The sequence below is a fragment of the Sphaeramia orbicularis genome, chromosome 19 (genome assembly GCF_902148855.1).
Source record: "Sphaeramia orbicularis chromosome 19, fSphaOr1.1, whole genome shotgun sequence".
Classification (NCBI taxonomy): Eukaryota; Metazoa; Chordata; class Actinopteri; order Kurtiformes; family Apogonidae; genus Sphaeramia; species Sphaeramia orbicularis.
This window is the reverse complement of record NC_043975.1, coordinates 39,886,481-39,911,098: the sequence shown is the minus strand read 5'-3', so window position 1 is coordinate 39,911,098 and position 24,618 is coordinate 39,886,481. Positions and strand designations below refer to the sequence as shown.

At 40.1% G+C, this 24,618-nt stretch overlaps 1 protein-coding gene across 4 annotated transcripts; it reads right to left on the bottom strand.

Moving 5' to 3' along the window:
- Positions 1 to 275: 275 nt before the first annotated feature.
- Positions 276 to 24,295, bottom strand: LOC115410685 (ran GTPase-activating protein 1-like). 4 transcript variants are annotated; one of them, XM_030122445.1, is made up of 17 exons: positions 24,226 to 24,242; positions 24,006 to 24,111; positions 15,823 to 15,939; positions 15,610 to 15,737; positions 15,258 to 15,317; positions 14,904 to 15,083; positions 14,655 to 14,789; positions 12,773 to 12,931; positions 12,570 to 12,683; positions 7,438 to 7,537; positions 6,811 to 6,895; positions 6,558 to 6,711; positions 6,377 to 6,460; positions 5,879 to 5,981; positions 2,731 to 2,819; positions 1,363 to 1,484; positions 276 to 1,117 (listed from the first exon to the last, which is right to left on the bottom strand). In XM_030122445.1, the coding sequence occupies exons 3-17, from the start codon at positions 15,932 to 15,934 to the stop codon at positions 1,033 to 1,035; spliced, it is 1,710 nt and encodes a 569-aa protein (XP_029978305.1). In that variant the 5' UTR covers positions 15,935 to 15,939; positions 24,006 to 24,111; positions 24,226 to 24,242; the 3' UTR covers positions 276 to 1,032. The 4 variants fall into 4 exon arrangements, with proteins under 4 accessions (XP_029978305.1, XP_029978303.1, XP_029978302.1 ...); XM_030122443.1 differs by lacking the exon at positions 24,006 to 24,111 and having other exon boundaries at positions 24,220 to 24,295; XM_030122442.1 differs by lacking the exon at positions 24,006 to 24,111 and having other exon boundaries at positions 24,225 to 24,271.
- Between the last annotated feature and the right edge of the window lie 323 nt (positions 24,296 to 24,618).

Below are 24,618 nucleotides of genomic sequence, written 5' to 3'. Positions count from 1 at the left end.
TGTTCTGGAAAACGGTTCTCACACTAAACTTTTGACACTGGTCAAAAATTTTCAGAACTTTTCACTTGCACCTTTTTTGTAGAACAGCAGTTTTGTGCCAATTAATCACAGAATGCCTGAAATGACAAAAAAATAAATAAAAAATTCAAGAGTGTTAAGGGTAGTCCAACTTCTAATGTGATTGTTATCACTGCAGTTCTACAGACAAAATAGAAAAAAACAAAGATCTTAAATTCCAACAGACTGACATACGAGGACAAAGACACAAAAAAATTTTTTTAGATTAGTTGTATTTCTGGCAGAGGTTTCAGTACAAATCAACAGATCAGATAAACATTTTGCAGACAACATAAATGCACTTAGCAGTGTCTAATGTTATGCAGAGTATTTCAGTTTCAGCAAATTACATTCATCCATTTTCCTTAAAACAGCTACTGTATGTATATGAGGTAAGGCAGTGCAGCTGAATGTCTACACATAGACATTCGGGAGCGCATTTTGTGCACAGATTGTTTTTAATTGATCTGACATGTCAAAAAATGGAAACATCATGTCAAAGTGCTACTGGTCTTGAGCCATGGAGATGAAGGCCTGTATCAGCTCATCGATGCTGTGTATTCACTCAGTGCTGTGGTGATATATGTGCCCTGAATGTGGCCACACATATGGTGTATGGAATTGGTTTATAAATTAAACACTGAATTTTGACACAGTATTTTACTCAATGCAAAAAAAAATTTTCACAGCCAAAAAAAAGTGTCAGACATTCATGCTCTAATCCACTCTGATCCACTCCAGTTTTTTTTTTTTTTTAAACATTAATCCTGTAGTTAAGTAATGTGAGGTTTTTATTTGTATCTATATTTTCTATAAAAATATAAGTAAAAAGCATAAGTAAAAAAAATAAAAATTAGAAGAAATTCTGGTCGTCCTAGTCCCTTGTTCAAGTGTAAAATTTCCCTGTTGAATGTGTTGCTGTAGACATAGTGAACGTCAGTACAGAGTGGACATGTCCCAGTGGAGTGACAAGGGTCAGTATTCATCATGACATCTCTCTTCCAGAGCAGAGCTCAGCCTCTCTCTGGCACTGCTACAGGATTTCAGGGCCTCACTGTTCCTGCAGTCACAAACAAGCACAGTGTTGATTATGGTAGGCACTTGTCATCAAATGTAGCACAAATATCAAACTAATGTTCGGAAACCTGGAAAAAGAAAATGCAAATGTATGCGCATTTCAATTCACTACTGTTCAACAGAAACCCATAATATATAAAAATCTGAAGTCTGAATCTTCCATGGTGCGCCTATAATAAAAGGTACACTTTCAAAACAATATAAATGTATAGAAGGATCCAGTCGTACTTTGAAAGGAAGGTATGAAACAATGATGCATGATGCTGAGGGAAATATTCCTGCTGGACAGCATGCTCCAGACACAACAGCTGACCTGGGACCAGCAGCACCTTCTTCGTTTTCCCCTCTCCCTGAGACACAGCAAAAAGTAATATATGACAACTTGAATTAATATGCAATATGTTACCACAAACCAATAATAAAAAAATAGGACCAGTCACTCTGTAACTCACCAGCATGTTCTATCAAGAATTAATAACACCTTGAATTACAAGGTTGTCAGGTTCTGCCTCTATGTTAAGAGTCCTGTAGTCTTGAAGCAGGAGATCAGTCTCCCAATAGAAGTGGGGGGTACTTGAGGATAACTCAGCAAATTAAACGAAAGTTCATAAATGACTTCCTATCAATATAGTACTTATATTGAAATCTCTAACCATTTCCATGTTATAAGGTATCAAAATATGGCCCATTATAAGTAAAGGCAAATAAAAAATCATTTTAAAAAAATCAATATTTCTCAAAACTGTGAAGAAACTTAGTTTGTAGACATTATCCCAAGGAAGCTACATACAAAATTTTAAATGAATCCGACCATTAGTTTTGTCAGAGAAGATGTTTGAAGAAATTGCTAACAAAGACAATGAAATAAAAACTACTGCGATGACGAAGATGGACACAGTGCCATCACAGTTGCTCATGACCTATCGGCCACTGAGCTAAAGAGGAATGGCTGTTTTCTTTCCCTATCATTTACAGATAGATAGACATAGGAATTGGATTTTAAAGCAAAGACCCTGCCTTCAAAACTTTACACATGGTTCCTACAGGTTTCTACAAATTAAATTTAAGACTTTTTAAAGACTACTTAGAACAGAATTTAATGCCTATTTCATGGCCATACTGACCAAAATTTGTGCCTCTTAGAATTTAGGAAAATGTATTTATTTACTCCAACACCTTGATTCCCACAGTTCAGACTAATTTCTCACCAGGGGCTGAAAAGTTAGCAATAACTGGTTCCCTAATTTCAATATAAATTGTCGGGTTGAAACTGAGTAGACTAATGATACTTTCTTTGCAGCTTGAACATTTCACAGACACATCTAAAGACAATACAATGAAGAAGTTTATGGTAACATAACGTAAGGCCTACCATATCAAATTTCATATTTTTAAAGACTTTTTTAAAGGTATTAGAGATTTGTAAATTCAAGACCTTTAAGACTTTTTAAGACCCCATGGGAACCCTCTTACCGTCTAACAACAAATATACTATTCAATTCCTGTGGACACATCATCTAAGAACAGATTAGGATACATATCAGAGTGAGCACAAAATGAGCACTCTAAACACTGTTCAGCATGACTGTACAATACCTTTAGCAGGCCCATCATAACCAGCAGTGTGGAAAGGAAGCAGTATGACTGAAGGGGTGAACCAAAGAGGCACTTGTTCAATACTGCATCTGTGGCATACAGCAATACGGGTCATATAATCCCTATATACAAACATATTGTACATATAAGCACTTCCTACAATCATACATTACTATAAAAAACAACCATTGCAAAATACTGATATACTTCTTAAAAAATGATCAGTTATGTGGTTAATGTCATCAGAAAAACTTTATATTGTTATTAGAAATTTAGGGAAGGCAGAGTTGATTTGCACAATGTTGAAAATGAAAATGTGCACTTTTCTTTAAAAGTTTCAGGGGAGGGATGTTTTGAGACATCTTGTGGTCATCATAAAGATTGCACCCAATTGACCTATTCCTTGACAAACAGTGTGACAAACTTTATTAAGTTCATGGGAGTTTGACTCTGTGATCATGTGTATTCTAAGATACACAATGGATTAAACTGGAACGGGATAATCTGCAACACATGGTCATATTCAAAGTTTGCTCTCAACATGCAGGCTTAGTGGTTGCCAGAATCCCCAAAAGTAGGAAGGGAGCTTGAGCCTTCAGCTATCAAGCTTGACTATTGTGGTGTCTCCGAAAAGGAGATACCCTCTCTACATTTAAAAGTAGGCTTAAAACTTTCCTTTTTGATAAAGCTTTTAGTTAGGGCAGCTCAAGATGCTCTTAGTTATGCCGCTGGGTAGGCCTGTAACGGTACACAAAATTTTCGGTTCGGTACGTTTTCGGTTTTCAAAGCCATGGTTCGGTTTTTTTCGGTTCAGTACGGGAAGAAAGAAAACCCTTCAAAATGTCTATTAATGCATTTATGAATTTTTTAAAATTTTTCCCCCAATTTTTGGAGACAATAGAATATGGAAAAACAGGAATAATATAATTCTGCTGCTACAAATCAAATAGAAAATAAAATAAATTATTAATATTACTAAATGTATTTTCAACATTAGTATTGCACTTTTCCCTGAAAGGTAGTTTCGAACAAACAAGAAAAATGTAATCACAGTTCTGTCAGTTCACATTCTGCATAAAAATAACATAAAAATTCCACATGAAGTGCAACATTAACAAGAGGGTAAACTGGTAATCTGTTGAAACATACTGAAGAGAAACTTTGAAAACACAATGAACCAAATTATTTATTTTAGGACAGAGAACAAACTGTTTAGGACACTGTGTGTATTTGTGTGTGCCTGTGTGCACAGGGGATTTTTTTTTTTTTTTTGTCGGAGCCGGTTGGTAGGGGGGGCGCGCAGTTATATACCTGGGGGTGCAGTCCATAACTAATGTAACTAGAAGCACTCTGAGAGCGCAGACCTCCGCCAAGGCTGATCAGTGGCGCCCCCCATGGGCCCCCCCACCCCCAATCACCACCAAAATTTAATCATTTCTTCCTTATCCCATTTCCAACAAACCCTGAAAATTTCATCCAAATCTGTCCATAACTTTTTGAGTTATGTTGCACACTAACGGACAGACAAACAAACAAACAAACAAACCCTGGCAAAAACATAACCTCCTTGGCGGAGGTAATGAATGCTTTCACCTGAACCTGAACTGATCCAAACTGGACTGTAATGATGGTAGAGGGTCTTCAGTCTCTTCCTTCCAGGTTCACATCATATTTGTTGTTTTTATTATATCAGCTGCTATTTCATATTTCGGGTCAATGTGTGCTCCTTTATTAAGTCCGTGTGAAACTTGCGCGGATTTAAAGTTTCGCATCGAACGACGTCTTTCATTCCTTTTTCTTTTTCTCATCATACTGTGCCGTTTCGGTACAGCTGTGTACCGAACTGAACAGGTGTGTACCGAAACAGTTCGGTTTGGTACGTGTACCATTACAGGCCTACTGATGAGAGACTCATCATGATACATTGAGCTTCTCTCTGCTCCTCCTCCACCTGTTGTTTGTCCCCCTCTCTCCTTTTCTCCTCTATTCATGCCCCAGCAAATACAAATACATGTTACTGACTTGACTTCTTCCCCGGAGTATGTACTATTGTGTCATTACACTTCACCCACCTTGCTGCCAGTGTTACTCTCACTGGTGTATGAATGCGTGTAAATGTTTGGTGGTGGTCAGAGGGGCCATTTGGTGTGTATTGGCAGCCATGCTTCCATCAGCCCGCCCCAGGGCAGCTGGGGCTACAAATGTAGCTTCCCACCAACAGAGTGAGAATGTGATAGCGAAAGAATAATGAATTACTAATGTAAAGCACTTTGGGTGCCTTGAAAAGCGCTATTGAAATCTAATCCATTATCAGTTGGTTGTTTGTGGGTCCATCCAGTATGTGCAAAAACTTTGGCATGCACCAGTGGTTCTCAACCGCAGGTAACAGCAGATAGTCAGCAACAATGATAAGGTGAAGGGAGCTTACTTTCACTGTCTCACAGCTTTATCAAATTGTCCTCCACTTACAGGTCTAGGGCTGGGTAAAGAAAAAAAAAAAAAAATCGATCTTAGATCGATTTTATTTTAATTTTGCGTAATAGTAGATGAGATGAGATAAATTTTTCAGAGCAGGACTGTGAGTACCTGACTCGGGTACCGCCGACACAGAGACACGGCCGGCTCTGTCTTGGTCTGGCTTGCGAGGGGCGCGGAGAAAGGGTGGGGAAAACACCTCCACAGGAGGTCCTCCTGGCCACTCCAAGTGCGGAGGTACTTGCCACCCGGACCATCTGGTCAATGGATGCTCTCCGAGGTGGGTCGCGGAAACCAGTCATTCTAGGAATATTAACTTGGATCCACACTCAGCCATAGGTGATACTATCAGTTAATGTGGAGTTAGAATACTGAACTGAATCCATATTAAATCAAATTGCAATGAATTGATTCAGAACCTTATGAATTGAAATGGAATCGATTAAGGAAATTGGCCATGATACCCAGCCTTATACAGGTCTATCATATTACTTGTAGAATTATGTACTGAGGTCTGGAATGGGGGGGGGGGGGGTCCTGCGCATCGTCCACCCTTCCCTCCATCTGTACAAAAACTTATTAAGAGTCTGGTTCAGACCAGCTCTAAATATAGTGTCATGAGATAACTTTTGTTATTATATGATGCTATATAGATTGATTGATAGATTGTTACCAATAGTTTCCAGAACTGCTTTCTTGGTTTCTGGTTCATCACTGTACAAGGATGCAATTTTCAGAAAGACATCAGCAGCTTTGTGTGGGTCTGATGCATCCACCTGGAGACAAAAGAGAGTCTCAATGACAGCTTAGTTCCTCTTTCTTAAGAAAAGTCCGCCTGTGTATTGACTTTAGCTCTGAACATTATAAATGGCTAATTAGAGATTTAATTTATTGGTCCCCGTGGGGAAATTTGTCTTCACTGACTGAAACATTACAAGAAAAAGACATTACATAACATACAAGAAAAAGACAACATAACATTACAAGAAAAAGACAGCAACATTATACAACACAGATAACAACAACAACAGTAGGGGCAGACATAACGAAAAGAGACATTGATGGAGTGACAGTTGCAGACTGGTCAGCCTGTCAGCAGGGCCTGGTGTTACAATCTAATTGTTAAATCTAATTACATCAGACCAAGAGCCAAAAACAACTCGCTTCCTACCTGTTGTTGCATAGTTGTCCTTGTCTCTCCCAGCTGAAGAAGCTTTTCAACAGAGGGGCTGCTGATGAAAGATTTTACTTCTGCCTGGGAGGGGGTGCGCAAAGCTACAATGAAAACTTAAACAGGAAACTACACACTTAGCATTTTGATCGACAATCAGTCTAGCATAGTGTAATCTTACTGAGCACTGAGGTTTTGTTTGACTGTCTTTTATCATCAGTCCATTGTCCTTCACATATTCGCCATCTTCTTCATTACACTTGTCACTTGAATCATCATCACCATCATCCTCATAATGATCATCTTCCTCATCATCGGGTTCTCCTTCATCGTCACTGTAACAAAGTCATACAAAACTACTTTCACCCTCTGTCACAAAGGAATAGGGTCATAGCTTCAGAAAACATACATCTATACAAATACACACACATTACCTGAGTGAGGCAAGCATGTCTCCTTTGTCCTTGTCCTCCATAACTTCTCTCAAAGCCTCACAGCCCTCTTCCCCCAGACAGTTACCTGTCGGAGCCACAGAGTAATTTTCAACCTTTGATCAGATACCCCACCTAATCATTTCAGATGACATCTTAAAAATACTGTGTACTGAATAATTATTTGATTTTGACATAGCTTTCATTCAAAAAAACCAAAAACCAAAAAAAAAAAAAAAAAAAAAATCAGACATCATGAACAACCTTTTGTGGGAGATATGTGCATATTTATGTGCTTCAGGTTGAGTTTGTCTTTGAGTCCCTGTTGGGTTGAGAGCTGTTCATACGTGAACATTAGATGGTGCTTTTCTAAGTTAACAGTATCTAATGTTGCAACAATGTAAAAGAGTAGAGGAGAGGTAATGAACTCAACAGCAATCTCAATAGCAAGCCCTTGGATCTGCCTCAAATTCTCTAAGGTTCAGTTTACAAATGATAGTGGTCACAGTACAGTATTTTCTGCGTAAACATTAAAATCTAAATAAGTTTGAGTGGAAGCAACATGCACTTCGTAAGAGTGAGAGCAAGTTCATCAGCACTTTTTTGTAAAGAGAACTTCAGTGTGTGTACCGTTTAAATCCACTTTCTCCATGTGAGGTTTGTCCATGACAGCCTGAGCCACCACGAGCGCTGCTGCCTCAGTGATTTCCCCAAAAGACAGGTTGAGTTCCTAAAGGTAAGACATGGGAACAGAGGGCTGTGACTAGGCCAGTGTTTTTCAACCTTGGGGTCACCTGGAATTTAAATGGGGTCGCCTGAAATGTCTAGTAATTGATAATAAAAAAAAAAAGTTACAAATAAAAGCTAAAAGCTAGGACAGGAAATTAGGGGTGAAATGATTCCTCGAGTAATTCGAGTACCCCCGATTACAAAAAATAATCGAGGAATTTTCTCTGCCTCGAGGGATTGCTTATTTAATTGGAAAGCTCAAAGCATGGCATTTTGCACGGACTACTTGATATGGCACAACATGCTTTCGTCACTCATGCAAAGGAAGATGACAGAGGACGTGGAAGTGTTTGGTTGAAGGAGCAGGAAGATGGACAAGGCGGGTGAATACAATAATGATGACGAATGACAAAAAAACACACTAAAAAAAACAGAAAATGTCAGAAGTGTGGAAGCATTTCAGACTGAACAGCAAGGTAAACACCATGACATGTATCCGTTGTAACACGGCCCTTCCATACCACAACAGCACATCTCCGATGTAGCATCTTCTCATAACACACCCAGAATGGAGTGGAGGACCCAATATAAAAATAAAATTAACGTAGCGCAAATCCATGAGATTAACGTTAATGTACCTTACTAACATAACGTAACGTTAGCCCTGCGGAGGGCTAGGTTTCTGTTAATTGTGGCTACTGTCGAATGTGTGGCTAGTTTATTACGATTGTGACAAGCACAGATTTAGGCAGCGAGCCGTGCACCCGTGATTTTCCAAAAGCACGGCCAAAATGGTGCATGGCTTGCTCAAAGCTTTCTCTTACCTTGTCACAACCGAATTTTTGCAAAATCCAACTACTTTTTGCGAAACTGAAGTGAATTATCAATTAACCGTACGTGTTTGTGTGTGTGTGTGTGTGGGCGGGTTATAGGTTATGAGAGAGACAGTTAAGGTGGGGTGGCCATTGCCTTAATTCTCCTGAATATAGCAGAAATGTGTAAAACTAATTGTGCAGGGGACTCGTTCCAAGTTCCTGTTCAAATGTTCTTGCCCCTTATATCCCACAACGCATTCCTGTTATGTCTAAATTGTAAATTCTGAAACTTACAGCAGCCAAAGTTAAGCTGCACATCAAAAAGGCAATGTTTATGCCTTTTTTTTTTTTTAATTTATTAATGCGTTATATTTTTGATACAAGAAATACTAAGTTGAAAGTAATTAAATTTTATTTATTTTTATTTGCAGTTGCAAATGTTACAATGTTTCTAGTCAAGAAAATACATTTTGTTGCGTATGCACAATATGAATGTAACGAATAAAACTGTTAATTATCAAAAAAAAAAAAAAAAAGGGAAACCAATTGGTCCTTCATTATTAAGTGAAATACCTTATTTCCTCTTGTGTATTCATAATTTCTCTTTAACCAAGCAAAAATAAGTTTTATCCGAAGGAATTTTCAGTAGAATACTCGAATACTAAAATATTAGATAGCTGCAGCCCTATAGGAAATACTCCTCCTCACTTACAAAGCCCTTCATGGCCAGGCACCCACTTATCTGAAAGAGCTTGTAGTTCCATACAATCCATCTAAAGCACTACGCTGTCAACATGCAGGCTTACTGGTGGTCCCGAGAATCTCCAAAAGTAGGATGGGAGCTAGAGCTTTCAGCTATCAAGCTCCATGATTGTAGAACCACCTCCCTGCCTTGGTCCGGGAAGCAGACACCATCTCTATGTTTAAGAGTAGGTTAAAAACTTTCCTTTTTTGATGAATCCTACTGTTAGGGTGGTTCAAGCTGCTCTTAGTTATGCTTCTATAGGCTTAGACTGCTGGGAGATTGATCATGATACACTGAGGTCTGTTCTGCTCCTCTTCCTCTCTGACCTCCTCTTTGCTCCTCCTTCTCTCCTAATTTTTTCTTCTATTTAAGCCCCAGTGAATACATGTTACTGACTTGACTTCTTCCCCGGAGTCTCTGTGCTTTATTGCCTCACAGGTTTTCCCAGGATCATCACAGGTTTTCCATGGACCAACTCTGGACCTGCTGCTGTGGTCCTGCCCCTCTCCTGCCTTCATCGTCATCATGCACTTATCCATATAGTTGTGATAGTGTTTATTATACAGTTCCTTAGATGGTAGAGGTTTCTATTATTTGTACTAACTTTGTAGTTGTGGTAAATCCATTGTTAATTCTTGTTATCCATCAATCCATTATCCACCGCTTATCTGGGCTTGGGTCGCGGGGGTAACAGTCTAAGCAGGGATGTCCAGACTTCCCTCTCCCCAGACACCTCCTCCAGCTCTTCCGGGGGACCCGAGGCGTTCCCAGGCTAGCCGAGAGACATAGTCTCTCCAACGTGTCCTAGGTCTTCCCCGAGGTCTCCTCCCGGTGGGACATGCCCCGAACACCTCCCCAGGGAGGTGTCCAGGAGGCATCTGAAACAGATGCCCGAGCCACCTTAGCTGGCCCCTCTCAATGTGGAGGAGCAGCATTTCTACTCCGAGCTCCTCCCTGGTGGCTGAGCTCCTCACCCTATCCCTAAGGGTGCGCCCAGCCACCCTGCGGAGGAAACTCATTTCAACCACTTGTATCCGGGATCTTGTCCTTTCGGTCATGACCCAAAGCTCATGACCATAAGTGAGGGTAGGAACGTAGACTGACTGATAAATCGAGAGCTTCGCCTCTCGGCTCAGCTCCTTCTTTACCACAACCAACCGATACAGCAACTGCATCCCTGCAGACACTGCACCGATCTGTCTGTCAATCTCACGCTCCATCCTTCCCTCACTCGTGAACAAGACCCCGAGATACTTAAACTCCTCCACTTGGGGCAAAGACTCTCTGCCAACCCGGAGAGGGCAGACCACCTTTTTCTGGTCGAGAACCATGGCCTTGGATTTGGAGGTGCTAATCCTCATCCCACTCGCTTCACACTCGGCTGCAAACCGCCCCAGGGCACGCTGAAGGTCCAGGCTCGATGAGGCCAACAGGACAACGTCATCCGCAAAAAGCAGAGACGAAATCCTGTGGTCCCAAACTGGACCACCTCCGGCCCCTGGCTGCGCCTAGAAATTCTGTCCATAAAAATTATGAACAGAACCAGTGACAAAGGGCATCCCTGCCGGAGTCCAACATGCACCTGGAACAGGTCTGACTTACTACCGGCAATGCGAACCAGGCTCCTGCTTCAGTCATACAAGGACCGGACTGCCCTTAGCAAAGAGCCCCTGACCCCATACTCCCGAAGCACCCCCCACAGGATACCATGAGGGACACAGTCGAACGCCTTCTCCAAATCCACAAAACACATGTGGACTGATTGGGCGAACTCCCATGAACCCTCGAGTACCCGATGGAGATTATAGAGCTGGTCCAGCGTTCTGCGACCAGGACGAAAACCGCATTGTTCCTCCTGAATCCGAGGTTCGACTATTGGTTGGATCTTCCTCTCCAGTACCCTGGAATAGACTTTCCCCGGGAGGCTGAGGAGTGTGATCCCCCTGTGGTTGGAGCACATCCTCCGGTCCCCCTTCTTAAAAAGGGGAACCACCACCCCAGTCTGCCAATCCAGAGGCACTGTCCCCGGACTGCCACGCGATGTTACAGAGACACGTCAGCCAAGACAGTCCCTGCACATCCAGAGACTTAAGGTACTCGAGGCGAATCTCATCCACCCCTGGTGCCCTGCCACCAAGGAGCTTGCCAACCACCTCGGTGACTTCAGCTTGGGTGATGGACGAGTCCACCTCTGGGACCTCAGCCTATGCTTCCTCTATGGAAGACGTTGCAGTGGGATTGAGGAGATCCTCGCAGTATTCCTTCCACCATCCGACAACATCCCCAGTCAAGGTCAGCAGCTCCCCACTTCCACCGTAAACAGTGTTAGTGGTGCACTGCTTTCCCCTCCTGAGGCGATGGACAGTTTGCCAGAATTTCCTCGAGGCCGACCGATAGTCCTCCTCCATGGCCTCCCCAAACTCCACCCAGACCCGAGTTTTTGCCTCCACAACCACTCGGGCTGCAGCATGCTTGGCCCACCGGTACCCATCAGCTGCCTTGTTATGTAGTAATAGTATTAACAGTCATGGACCTTTGTTCTGGTTTTTAGTAATTATAGTAACACCAGCTAACCTATTTTTGACAGTTCTAGTTCAGTTATCTGTGCATCAGTGTGTCTCCCCCTACTTCCCCCCTTTCTCCCCCATTCTCTCTATCTCTCTCTCTTTTTCTCCTCCTTTACCCACTCTCTTTTACCCCAACTGGTCAAGGCAGACAGCCATCCTCCAGGAGTCAGGGTCTGCTCAAGGTTTCTGCCTGTTAAAAGGAAGTTTTTCCTTGCCACTGTCACCAGTCTCAAGTGTTTGCTCCTGGAGAATTCTAATGAGTTTCTGTAAATTGGATTGAGAGTCTGGTTTTAACCGGCTCTATATGTAAAGTGTCATGAGATAACTTTTGTTATGATTTGGCACTATATAAATAAAATTTAATCTGATTTCATTTTAAAAATATGTTTTAATGATTCAATATACATTTCATTAAAATTAAAACACCACACACTTTTCCTATAAAAATCAAGTTCAAATAAAATGCAGGATATAATATCTGAGGGCATATCTTGATTAACCCAATCATGTGGCCACATGCGTTACTACGCTTCAACCTGCCCGTACACAATCGCAGTCAGAAAACCGGACCAAACAGAATGGAAAAATTTCTTCACCTGCCTGGCCCCGCTAAGACATCTCCAAAAGAAACTGAGAAGCAGACACCGAAAAGGTGCGCTATATACATTATATAGCCTAAATGTCTAAAATTAATGTTTATTTGTAACATAGCATAGCAAACTATTACATGATCAAAAACAAATTATTTTTAGAATAAAAAATGTCTCCGTTTTAGATATCTGGGGTTGCCAGAAATTTGTGATGTTAAAATGGGGTAACAAGCAAAAAAAATGTTGGGAGTCACTGGAGTAGGCTGTTCAGAGCAGACAGAAACACAAGAGACACAAAGCTCTGATGTGGCCTCACCTTGAGAATTGGCAATCCTTCTATGAGCACTGCAGCCAGGGCAATGGCTCCTTCAGACCGGACCAGACAGTCACCGAAGTTGATGACTTGTACATTCCTCAGGTGCCTCAGAGCCTGGACAGTCAACACAGGTATACAGGTACAGGTTTGTGGAAGACATCCTCTTAGTTTTCAGGGCACACATGAATCCAGTGATGCCTTACCTGAGCCATGGCCAAGGTCCCTCTCTTTGTGAAGGTGTTGTCATTGAAGTTCAGGACCCTAAGCTCAGGGTTGTGTCTCATAGCCGAGGCCAATGCCACCACCCCTGCGTAGTTGATGCCATTCTGGGGCATGTGGACCTCCTCCAGACTGCCGATCAGCTTACATGCAAAAACAGAGCAGTGCTTTCACTAGGCAAGGCAAGGTGAGGAAGATTTATTTGTATAGCACAATTCATACACAGGGCAATTTACAGTGCTTTACAAAAATGGAAAAACTACACTACAGAATTAACTGTGATAACTAACTGTTACAAGCATAAATAAAGCCTTAATAACATCAAAACACAAGAATTGATTTGGATATACCATTGTTTCTCAACCTTTTTTGACCAAACACCCCCTCACATCATCATGAGCCTTCTCCCCCCAGAAAAATCTTGCACCAAATCTCAAAAATTAATTTAATCTATGCAGAAATATTACTTCACCTGCATTTTTTATTAGTTATTTTGTTTTGACAGTTAATTTTCAATTTAAGTTTAGTTTTAATTAATTTTCAAGCAGATTTGTAAATTTTTATTTGAAAATATACAATTTTTTTTTGTTTCAATGTTCGAGTCTTTACAATCCAGTATATGACATGTATATTAGATGAAAATACCTGTGGTGATGTAAATATGAGACAACTGCAACACTTGTTTCATAAAACGTTTTCTATAATAACAAGCAGGGTTGTGGTCCTCTTAGTTTCATCGAGCAGCAACCTCCAGCTCTTACTGGGGTGGTTCACAGCCAAGTGTGAAGTGACTGGGATGAAGATCAGCACCTCCAAGTCTGAGGCCATAGTCCTCAGCCGGAAAAGGGTAGAGTGCCCACTCTGGGTCGGTGAGGAAGATTAGATTAGATTAGATTTAATTTATTGGTCCCCGTGGGGAAATTCATCTTCACTGACTGAAAACATTACAGGAACAAAAAAAAAAAAAAAAAAAAAAAAAAAAAAAAAAAAAAAGACAGTAATATTATACAACACAGATGACAACCACAACAGTGGGGGTAGACATAACGAAAAGAGACATTTATGGGGTGGCAGTTGCAGACTGGTCAGCCTGTCAGCGGGGCCTGGTGTTTAGGGCGGCTATGGCTGAGGGGATCAGGCTTTTCCCAAGACGGGCCCTCCTGAATTTTAATGTCCTGTATCTGCGTCCTGAGGGTAGTGGGATGAAGTAGCGGTGTAATGGGTGTGTGATGTCCTGGACTATTGTCCTGCCTCAGGTGGAGAAGTTCAGGTATCTTAGGATCTTGTTCACGAGTGAGGGTAGGATGGAGTGGGAGATCGACGGGCGGATTGGGGTGGCATCTGTAGTGATGCTGACGCTAAACCGGTCCATTGTGATGAAGAGGGAGCTAAGCCAAAAGGTGAAGCTCTCGATTTACCGGTTGATCTACCCTTACGTATGGTCATAAGCTCTGGGTAACAACCAAAAGAACAAGGTCATGGGTAATGACTTTCCTCTGAGGGGTGGCCGGGCACAGCCTTAGAGATAAGGTGAGGAGCTCGGACATCCGGGAGGGACTTGGAGTAGAGCTGCTGCACATCCACGTCGAGAGGAGACAGCTGAGGTGGTTCGGGCATCTAGTGAGGATGCCTCTTTGGGGAGGTGTTTTGGGCATGTGCGTCTGGGAGGAGACCTCGGGGCTGACCTGGGACATACTGGAGGGATTATATCTCTTGGCTGGCCTGGGAACACCTCGGGATTGCCCCGGAAGAGCTGGTGAAGGTGGCTGGGGAGAGAGCTGTCTGGGCTTCTTTACTGAGGCTGCTGCCCCTGCAACCTAGACCTGGATAAGTGGATGAAGACAGACAAATGGTTTTCTCTGTTACCTGAAAGGCCCTGGCCAGAGCACTAGCTCCTTCATTCTCCAGGCGGTTCCTTCCTGCAATGAACACTCTTAGTTTGAGTGGAGCTCTGAGGTCTGATGACTGTCTGTGGCACTCGATTAGAGCTTCAGCAAGGATCTACACAAACCATACAGCATGTCACTGTTTGTTCAATCATACATTAAAACCTCTACATAAATGCATAACTTGTGACAATCACAACACATTGACTGCTGCTCTCTGTGAGCTCACCTTTCCTCCTCCGATTCCCATGCCACAGTTGTTGAGTCTCAGCTCCCTCAGAGAGTGACAGGATGGACTCCTCAGCAGTTGCTCAATCCCCCTCACACCATCAGGTCCAAAGGCATTATCACTCAAGTCAAGTTCAGTCAGCATGGCCCCTGCACTCATTAAAGCACTGCCAAGAGACCTCTGACAAAAGGAAACAGATATGCAGCAGAGTGGTCAAAAGACATTTTAATAAAAATATTATGTCAGTGTCATTCACCAACAAACTCTTAACACACTTAAATATGCAGATTAGTATTATATTCAACAGTTTAGTGAGGAGGGGGTCTGTGTTTAATCAGATGGTGGAATTCTCACCAGAGCTGTTGGGATTTCAGAGCGCAGCCGTCCAGTGAACATGTCGCTCCAATGGCATCTCTGAAAGACACACATCAAAATGCTGTTCACATGTTCATGCATTCAATTTCTTAAGACTTCCAACATTTAGGACTCAAAAACATTTTGCAATTCTTGCTTCTTTTACAGTGAATGTTATGATACATTTTGCTTTTTGAAGCTCCTGTGGTTTGCATTTTGTTATCTTAAAAATATTTTTGATTAATCATTCAGCACTAACATTCTATCAGACTGTCAAATATGTATATAAACCAGAAATACTTTGATACCCATAATGGAAATGGAAAAGTGAAATTCATGACATTTGTAATACCTGTAGTAGGTCTTTGCTCTCCAGAGCCTTGGCAATGACTTGGGCTGCCTCCACTCCCACAGTGTTCCCCTCCAGGCACAGAGCTCTCAGGCCCTGATGCTGCTCAATTTCTCGGACCAGGTCCTCCACTGAAAGCACAGACAGAAGTCAACCAGGTCTGAGGAACAGATAGCCAGTCCTCTGATGTGAGCGGCACACAATGTAAAAGCTAACCTGACTCTGCTGTGTCAAGCTTCAGACCCAGGCCTTTGTAGCTCAGTTCTCCATCACTGACGTGGGTTTTGGAGAGAGCATCAGCCAGCTGAGCAATGTCATCTGTTGCCATTATAACTACATGGAGACATCAACATAAGAAAGGAAATAAGTAGGAAGGGACTACAAAGCATTCTGATCCTTTGTCCCACTTCCAACATATTGAGGCACTTGTAACTTTAAAGAAAATACTAAAGCTGAGGTCAATAACCAAATATATCACAAAATTTACCTGAGTTTTCAAAAATTTGCAAAAGAAAATGTGAATAAAAATGAATCTCTGTCAAATACCATTACACAGAAATTAGCAATGTTATGATGGATAATTTTCATAGGTTAAAGATTGCTAGATACTCCATAATAAGTAATAGAACAATTTTAATTACTTCAGCAATGTAACGTCACTTATTACATGCGACTATCTTTCAACTAATTTTAGGAGGAAAAATGCCAAACAAAGTGAAGTAGATCTGACATGCCAAAATGTACTTAAGTTTTTGTCATGTTTTTGATATATCCCTGAAATCAATTCCAAAACTGAGATAATAGCTAAAAATAGCAATTGTTCTAAAAGCTGTCAAATTCTGAACTAAGCCCATTCATTTGCTTTAAAAAAAAAAAAAAAAAAAAAAAAAGGAAGAAAAAAAGTAGTATCATGACTGATGACAGATATCAGGACATGTATCATGTCACACTCATGTGCTTGCATGCAATGCAAGGCTATTACTATTTGTCATATTTATTATTTTTGCCTGTATGCTTGCATGCTGTAGACATGACTATTGAACATTCTGACAAGTGATTTTGTGAATTCACATCTTTTCAGTATCATTACATTTACCTTTTCAAAATGTTTCATGCAAATTAAAAATTCTGCTATTAATCTTATGTGATGTGAACATTTAGGTGTTGAAAAACAGTGTCAATAATTCAACTGATCCATATTTTTTCTTTTTCCTGTTGTGCTATTGCACAGTTATAGCAAATGTTTTTTGTAATACATAACTTGTACATAAAAATGCAATGTGGATCCACATAACTTTAATCAAAATATGTCCAGTACTTTATTTATAAACAGTCCGTCTTTGGGAATATTTCTTGCATTTACATTGCAACTTACCTTAAATCCTCAAAGTCAGAAATATATCTGATTTTCTACCATAAAAACCACCCAGAATATTATTAAGATAAAGCTTCAAATTAAAACTCTAAATTGTAAAACAACTCTTAAAAAAAAACTTTCTGAGGTTTGTCAAAGTTCTTAATATTTACAAAAACACACACACACACACTTCCTATGTCTTATAATGGGGAAATTTTTCAAAGTTGCCCCAAATACAGAATCAGAGCTGGATCCAAATAATTTCACTAACTTTTGTTGACATCATCATAAAGAAGCTGTATACCAAGTTTGAAGTCAATCGGAATTGTAGTTTCGGAGAAGAAGACGATTGAAAGTTTTGTAACAGATGACAGACACCGACGACAGATGATGATGCCAGAGGCCGCATGACGACAATAGCTTACAGCCTATCGGCCAGTAAGCTAAAAACACGGAGCGGACACTGCTCCGCGTTTTAATAAAAGTTCATTCAGGTTATTATTCATGAGTTAAAGGAGGCCAGACTTCTGTAACTTGGCGTTTGTAATATGCAACTCATTTTATGAGAATTCTGTTGAGTTTTGAGTTCACTAATGTTGACTTTTTAATGAGTTTAGTGTCTGTGCTAACACTAACATGCCAAGTTACTATGCTATCCACTAATGCCTTATTGGGTACGGTTACATGATGTTTTTTAAATCCAAATTATTTTTCCAGAAGAAACTAATTCGTAACTGAAGTATTTTCTCTTCTGTTTACATGGAAATGTTAAACCCGAATAAAGGTTTACATGAGGTATTAATGAGGTAGATAAGTGAGCAAAAGGGTTTGCACTGCAGTGCTCACGTTGCCTTGTTCTCGCAACCCTTCTGTTAGCTTAGCTTAGCATAGTCACTGCATTTCCATGGTCACACGTAGCCAGTTTTTTTTAAAAGTGATTTGTTGTCTTCTGTAAGTGATTTTCTGAAATCCGATTCTCCCTAATTATTTATTTAGATCCGCGACTTACTGCACTCATACAATCTTGGGACTGTTGTGTTGACGGAAGTTGGAAAATCTTTTTGTTGGAAGGGATGCATGCACTAAATTAGCTTTGCTTTACCGTTTTAGCTTTGCATTAGTTTTTATTTCCCAAGATTTTATTACTGCAGTAAGTCACATCATCATGATTTGAGCCTCAATTTGTGATCATATTGACCCCACCGGACTAAAGTAATGATTAGGGAGAACTGAATCTCACAAAATCACTCATAAAATACTACAGATCACCTATAAAAGCCTGGCTACGTCTGACCACAGGAACGAAGCGATTATGCTAAGCTAGGCTAAGATAAGCTAACGGAAGGGCTGTGAGAACAAGGCAATCGGTGCACTGCGGTGCAAACTGATTTGCCCACTTATCAAACTCATTAGTGCTTGACAAATGAATTAATAAAAAAAAAAAAAAACAGGTGATGAACTCTTCCTTCAGGGTTTTAGAGGCTGGTAGATACCATCAGAATAGCCCCCTGGAACGGTTTGGATTGACTATACTGCATTGAATATTCTTCCACCAGCGTAATTAAGACAAAAAAAAAAAAACTGGTGATGAACTCTTCCTTCAGGGTTTTAGAGGCTCGTAGATACCTTCAAAATAGCCCCCTGGAACAGTTTGGGTTGACTATACTGCATTGCATATTCTTCCGCCAGGGCAGAATGTGTGAGTCATCGTGACAGGACAAGACAACGAGCATGCGCAGAATGGAAGGAATAAAGTCCAAACGGAATAAAGGGTTTACATGTCCGAGGAATAATTTAGTTCGGAATTAAAAGGGGATTAAACCAGTGACTTTATTCAGGTTTAAATTTAATCTGAACTATTCTTTCTCAACTGGAATAAGGTGTTTACATGGGCATCTTAAATAAGATCTAACATTTATTCAGATTAAACCAGGAATAAAAGTTGTCATGTAAACGCATGTGTGTGTTATCAGGAGAGCAGAGCTTGGCAGGCACACAGTGTTCACAAAGCTAACCACTGTTTTCTGCTTGTAACTCAGTCTTATAATAGTAAAACTTAAAAATGGTAAATTGTCTATCTCCTTACAAGTACAGTACAATTTTAGAATGAATGAATTTGTAATGTTTAGCACCACTCACGTAAGTAGCCTATTCAAGCCAACACAAACCTTACCCCCGAGAATTTAAGTTGTCAAAGTAATAAATGCAGTCCTTTCAGTGGTCAACCCCACTACTCAAAAGTATAACATACACAACAACACATGCAATAACGGTTGTGTGTGGTTTATTTTGATGCTCACTGCTGTTTGTCCCATAGAATAAACCTGAGAGCGCTTATTTTGTTTGGAACAATTCAGGCTTACATGAACTATGTGATCAGTGGAGTGGCAAGATCAAAGCCACAGCCACTGATATATAACAGAGTCGCGACATTTCCACAGACTCCCATTGTAAAAAATAGGACCAATGGCCCTGTAGCTTACCAGCCAAATTAAAAGCTTTGGGAAATGTATCCAGATGCCATTTATTATCACCCAGTTCTGCGTATTTATTATATTACAGAAACAGCCCATGTTTTGGTCATATTCCGATCAGATCTGTAAAAAATTCAAATTCCAACTTGATATTATTGATACTGATTTATTGGATCAATCCACTTCCTATCTCTTATAATGGGAAAATTTTTCAAAGTCGCACCAAATCCAGAATCAGATCTGGATCGAAATAATTTCAATACCTTGTGTTGACATCATCATAAAAAAGCTGTATACCAAGTTTGAAGTCAATCAGAACTGGAGTTTCAGAGAAAAAGACGATTGATATTTTTTCCCATAAGAGCCCACGTTAAATTTTCCGTAAGTTCCCGGATCTAGAAGAAGATCCTGATCAGCATGTGGCCATTATGTTTTGGTCATCTCCCCATCAGGGCTGGACTGTAGAAATTTACACTGGATATCATTTATATTTACTGAATAATTGCATCGATCCACTTCCTATTTCTTATAATAGGGAAATTTTTCAAAGTGGCACCAAATCCAGAATCAGATCCAGAGCCAAATAATTTCACTAACTTTTGCTGACATCATCATAAATAAGCTGTATACCAAGTTTGAAGTCAATCGGAATAGTAGTTTCGGAGAAGCCGGTAAGCTAAAAATGGTGGACGAGATTTGGACCTACTTCCGGGAGATGGAAGGGCCGATAGTTCCTACACTGAGTGAAACGGCATCCGAGCACATTCATTTCTATTGCAGCTGATCTGGCAATTCCAGCGCTAAGTTAATAAGATATAGTCATCTTTCAAATTATTGAGTGTATCTCCTGTATTAGCTGATATTTATGCTGTAAATTCTGTTTACTTTGGTGTGTGTGAGCGTTTGTATACATTTATATCTTTAACAACTGTTATGTTAGATTTTCAGCTGTAGCCCTATAGTTAGCTAGCTTGACTTGGCCACCTGTTGAGATTTAACCACTACAACCACAAATTATGGAGTTTTTAAGATAAGGTAACTTTAGTACAAATTTTGTTATCAGCGGGTTTTATTTTAGTTGTTTTGCTGAACCTGGTGGTGTTCATTTAAGTTTGTCATCTGAGGTAATGTTCTAATTAGGAGGAGAGTTACTGAAGAGCTGAGTTCTGCCAATAAAAGTTTATTCAAGTTATTATTCATGAGTTAGAGGAGGAGAAACTTCTGTAACTTGGCATTTGTAATATCTGACTACAGAATTCTGGTGAGTTTTGAGTTGGCTAATGTTGAAATTTTAATGAGTTTAGCGTCCATGCTAACGCTAACATGCTAAGTTAGCCGCATCTGGATCACCTGTGTTACGTGGTCCAAGAAGTCGGTCCATATGTGAAACGAACTGAAACACTCTCTCAGTTACTATGTCCACACGAAACAGTAAATAGTCCTCAGAGACTGTGATTTCTGCAGCAGTAATTCTGCTGGATTTCAAATAACACAGCTTCATGTCCCTCTACCTAAACCACAAGCGCCATTAATGCCTGGTCTATTCTGCACTGAGAGCACAGCTCCCCAATACAAATTAACCAAAAGGAGAAGAGCTGACCCCAGAACGCGCCTTTAAAGACCACCCCCTCATTTGCCTAATGAGGCATAAATGCATACAGAAATAGAAAAAAGATTCACTGAAATGTAAAAATGATACGCAGAGGCTTGGAGAAATAAATAGAGGAAGAAAATGCAAAAGGGGGAATACTGAAGAGGTAAATACGACTATGAACAAAAAAAAAAACAAAAAACAATAAATTAATAAGATATAAGATGAAAATAAAATAGAAATAAGTAAGAAAAGCGATAAAATGCTAACAGAAAGCAATGCAGAAATAAATGCAGGAATAAAAATTAAGAAGGAAAAATATAAATAAGGACAAAATGAATAAATAAATGGTATGGAAAATTACATGTTAAGGTAAATAAATACCTTTTATTTATTTATTTATTTATTTTTGATTATGTATTGGCACAGGAATTAATTTATCAAGCCATTTTTATGTTTCTGTATATATTTTTCAATATGGCAGGATTGATCCTCCATACACAAAGGGTTAACAGATGGTTTCTGCTAGAAGTCCTGCCTCTAACCTAAATATCTCTCCCCGATTGGCTCTACGGTTTAACTAATGTACATGTGATTGGCTGTCAACGCTGTCAGTCTATCTACTTGTAAAAGATACTTGCAACCTGCTAGTTGGACCGCTAGCATAAGTTGTCAACATGTTTGGCATTTGGTCTGCCTGGGTCATGTCAGCTAGATAGATTTTAATATCAGTGGTGTCATTTGCGTTTACATTTGTGTCTATTTGCGTGCATGTGTTCATGCGTGTGTGCTTGGTAATTAGGATTTGAAGGAGGCCAAAAAAATGAAAACTGGACATAAGACACTTCTTTAGGAGTCAAAGTGTAAGTTACTTCAAGGGTATAGAACTGTAGAGGCTCAACAATACAGATATTGAATAAAATACCATATTTAATGCCAAACAGATTAGGGATGAAACGATACTCACGACACCATTCAATACTATGATGAAAAAAAAAAGTTGATACTCATTTTTTCAAGAATCCATACCATCGGTGGCTTGCTACTCATATGGAATTGATGGGGGCAGTACATAACGAAAGTACACATGCAACAGGTACAGGAACTCATGAAAGAATGGCAACAGCTAAAGCTAAAGCTCCGCCTCGTCTAATGGACAAAAAAGGGGCCAAAAATCGTGAGTGGAAGTATTTCAGGTAGACAATTCCAACGTGGTTATTGACACGCATAAGCCACTGTGTAAACACCGCCACCACGGAATTCAAACAAAGGGGGGGGGGGGGGGGCGGTACCACGAACCTAGCAAAGCACCTTCGAGACAGACACCCAGATCTGTTTAAAGAATTCAAGGTGAGTTCCGTTATTCAGCATTAAACATTTGACATCAGGGCTCGACATTGGCACTGGTCCGATGGCCTGACGCAGTTTTTACAGCCTGGCCCATTCGAGCCACCGCTGATGCGAAATGTTGACAATAAGAAAGTATACCAGCGGTCACCAACAGGTGGACCGTGGTCCGGGTCCAGACCTACAGCCAGTGGTGGAGCACTTCTATTTTTCACCAGCTTAGCTTACAGTAGATGAGGAAACGCACAGACCAATTACATGCATGTAGAGCCATCCCACGTGATACCACTCAGCCAATCACGTCTGCGCATTCAAAGCAGTAAACAGTGTGACAGATGAGAGACTTAGAGGCAATAGCGAAATTCATTTACATGCAAATACTTAAAATATTTCTTGTTTAAGTTTATGTGTTTTTACAACTTTTTTTTACCATGGTATTGACTTTGGTATCAAGAATCGTGTACTTGTAGTGGTATCAGTATTGATTCCTGAATTTTTGGTATCGTGACATCCCTAAAACAGACACACTTTTTTTTTTTTTTTTTAAGTTATTTTTACTTACTATTTTCATCTATTTCTATGGAAGAGAGCAACTGTTCAAAAAACACAAATAAAGAAAATTTGTGGGGAAAATACAATAAAATCTCAGATTCTAGATTTGATTTTTATCCATATTTTTGGCGAATAAATTACATGTAATAACTGAAAGTAAAAGCCTTTTTTGTTCAGGCAATAACTGTACCATCAAACTCTATGATCATTGTATCCCTAATCTGTTCATATCTCATGCATCAACATGTTTTTGTCAGATGACAGACAGTAGAGAGGCTGAAGGAGATGGAGGAGGAGAGGGAGGTAGAGGTAGAGGAGGAGAAGCAGGGGGAGGTGGATGAAGAGAAGCTGGAGGAGAGGCTGGAAATGCATAGGTGAGGTTAAATGATGGATATGTTAGTCATGAGAATAACATTGCAGAATGCATTAAATTCTTGTATTATCTTTAGATATTCAGATATGCATTATAAACATGTCAATTACTGAATTTTCTGACTGATTTTTTGCTTGTTTGATCAGTTCTACATGACATGAAATTATGATTGCAAAAGCAAAAAAACATCAACTTTCAGGAGTGCGGCCTTGGAGCACTTTCGTCCCCACCAATGTCAAAATCAAACCTACCCCCTTGGTGAGTAGGCTACCGTTATGAAAGGCTAACGTTATCCTATGTTTGCCTCATGTTGAATACATTTACATTCATGCAGCTGCTTGTGTAACCAGTAATACCTAAAAACTCCGCCTGATCAAGTCATAAGAATTTTACAGTAGTGAGACAAATACTACTATAAAATTACTATAATTACTATAAAACTACTGACAAATACTACTGACAGATTTTTGGGTAAACTAAATAGAGCAGTCTTAAATGTCACTGCTTCTAAAACAGGTCGTTTTTTCTGGACTACTTAAAAAAAGGCAAAATTTGAGAGTATACCCTCTTTTCCAGGTACCACTACACCACTGACCACAGTTGATTTACTGGGATGTGGTCGCCGTATCAATAGGTCACTCTACAGGACCGCAGTTGTCACATAATGATTTGAATCACAATCTGTGACTGAATTAGACTACTTACATACGATGACAGTTAACACATTAGAGCGGTTTTTTCTCTTCGTCGGCTGCCGTTTAGCTTCCCTGATGCTAGCTGCGTTACTCCAGGTAATAAACGGCGTCACAACAAGACAGACCAAAGGTGGACGTTATAAATTCATTTAATGAGTTTCCCAATAATTGGCCGAGGCACATAGATCTCACAACAAATAGACAGACATTAACAGACATTGTACCTTATCGTAACGAGTAAATGATAGCCAACACACGCCGCTCTTCCGTTCAGCGCGCCGGTTGCTTAATCATGTGACGTCATGTCGCATAGTTTCTTCACTTCCGGATTTTTTTTTTTCTTTTTCTATTTTTGCAAACAGCTTTCTGGCCCATTACCGCCACCTCCTGAATTTTAATGTGGAGCACATTGGGTTTTACAAACTCCTGCGCTCTTAACGATCGTTCTTCAGATTTTGATACATTTACATCGTTCAGTTTATCATCTCCGCACCCAAAAATGAAAATGAAACAGATACAGACACGGATTCTATTTGCAGTTTTTTAAGGTGGTGAAACAACTTCTCACATCCTAAAATCACTTTTTTTTCAAATAGAAAAATGGCTCTGGTTAAATTTAATTA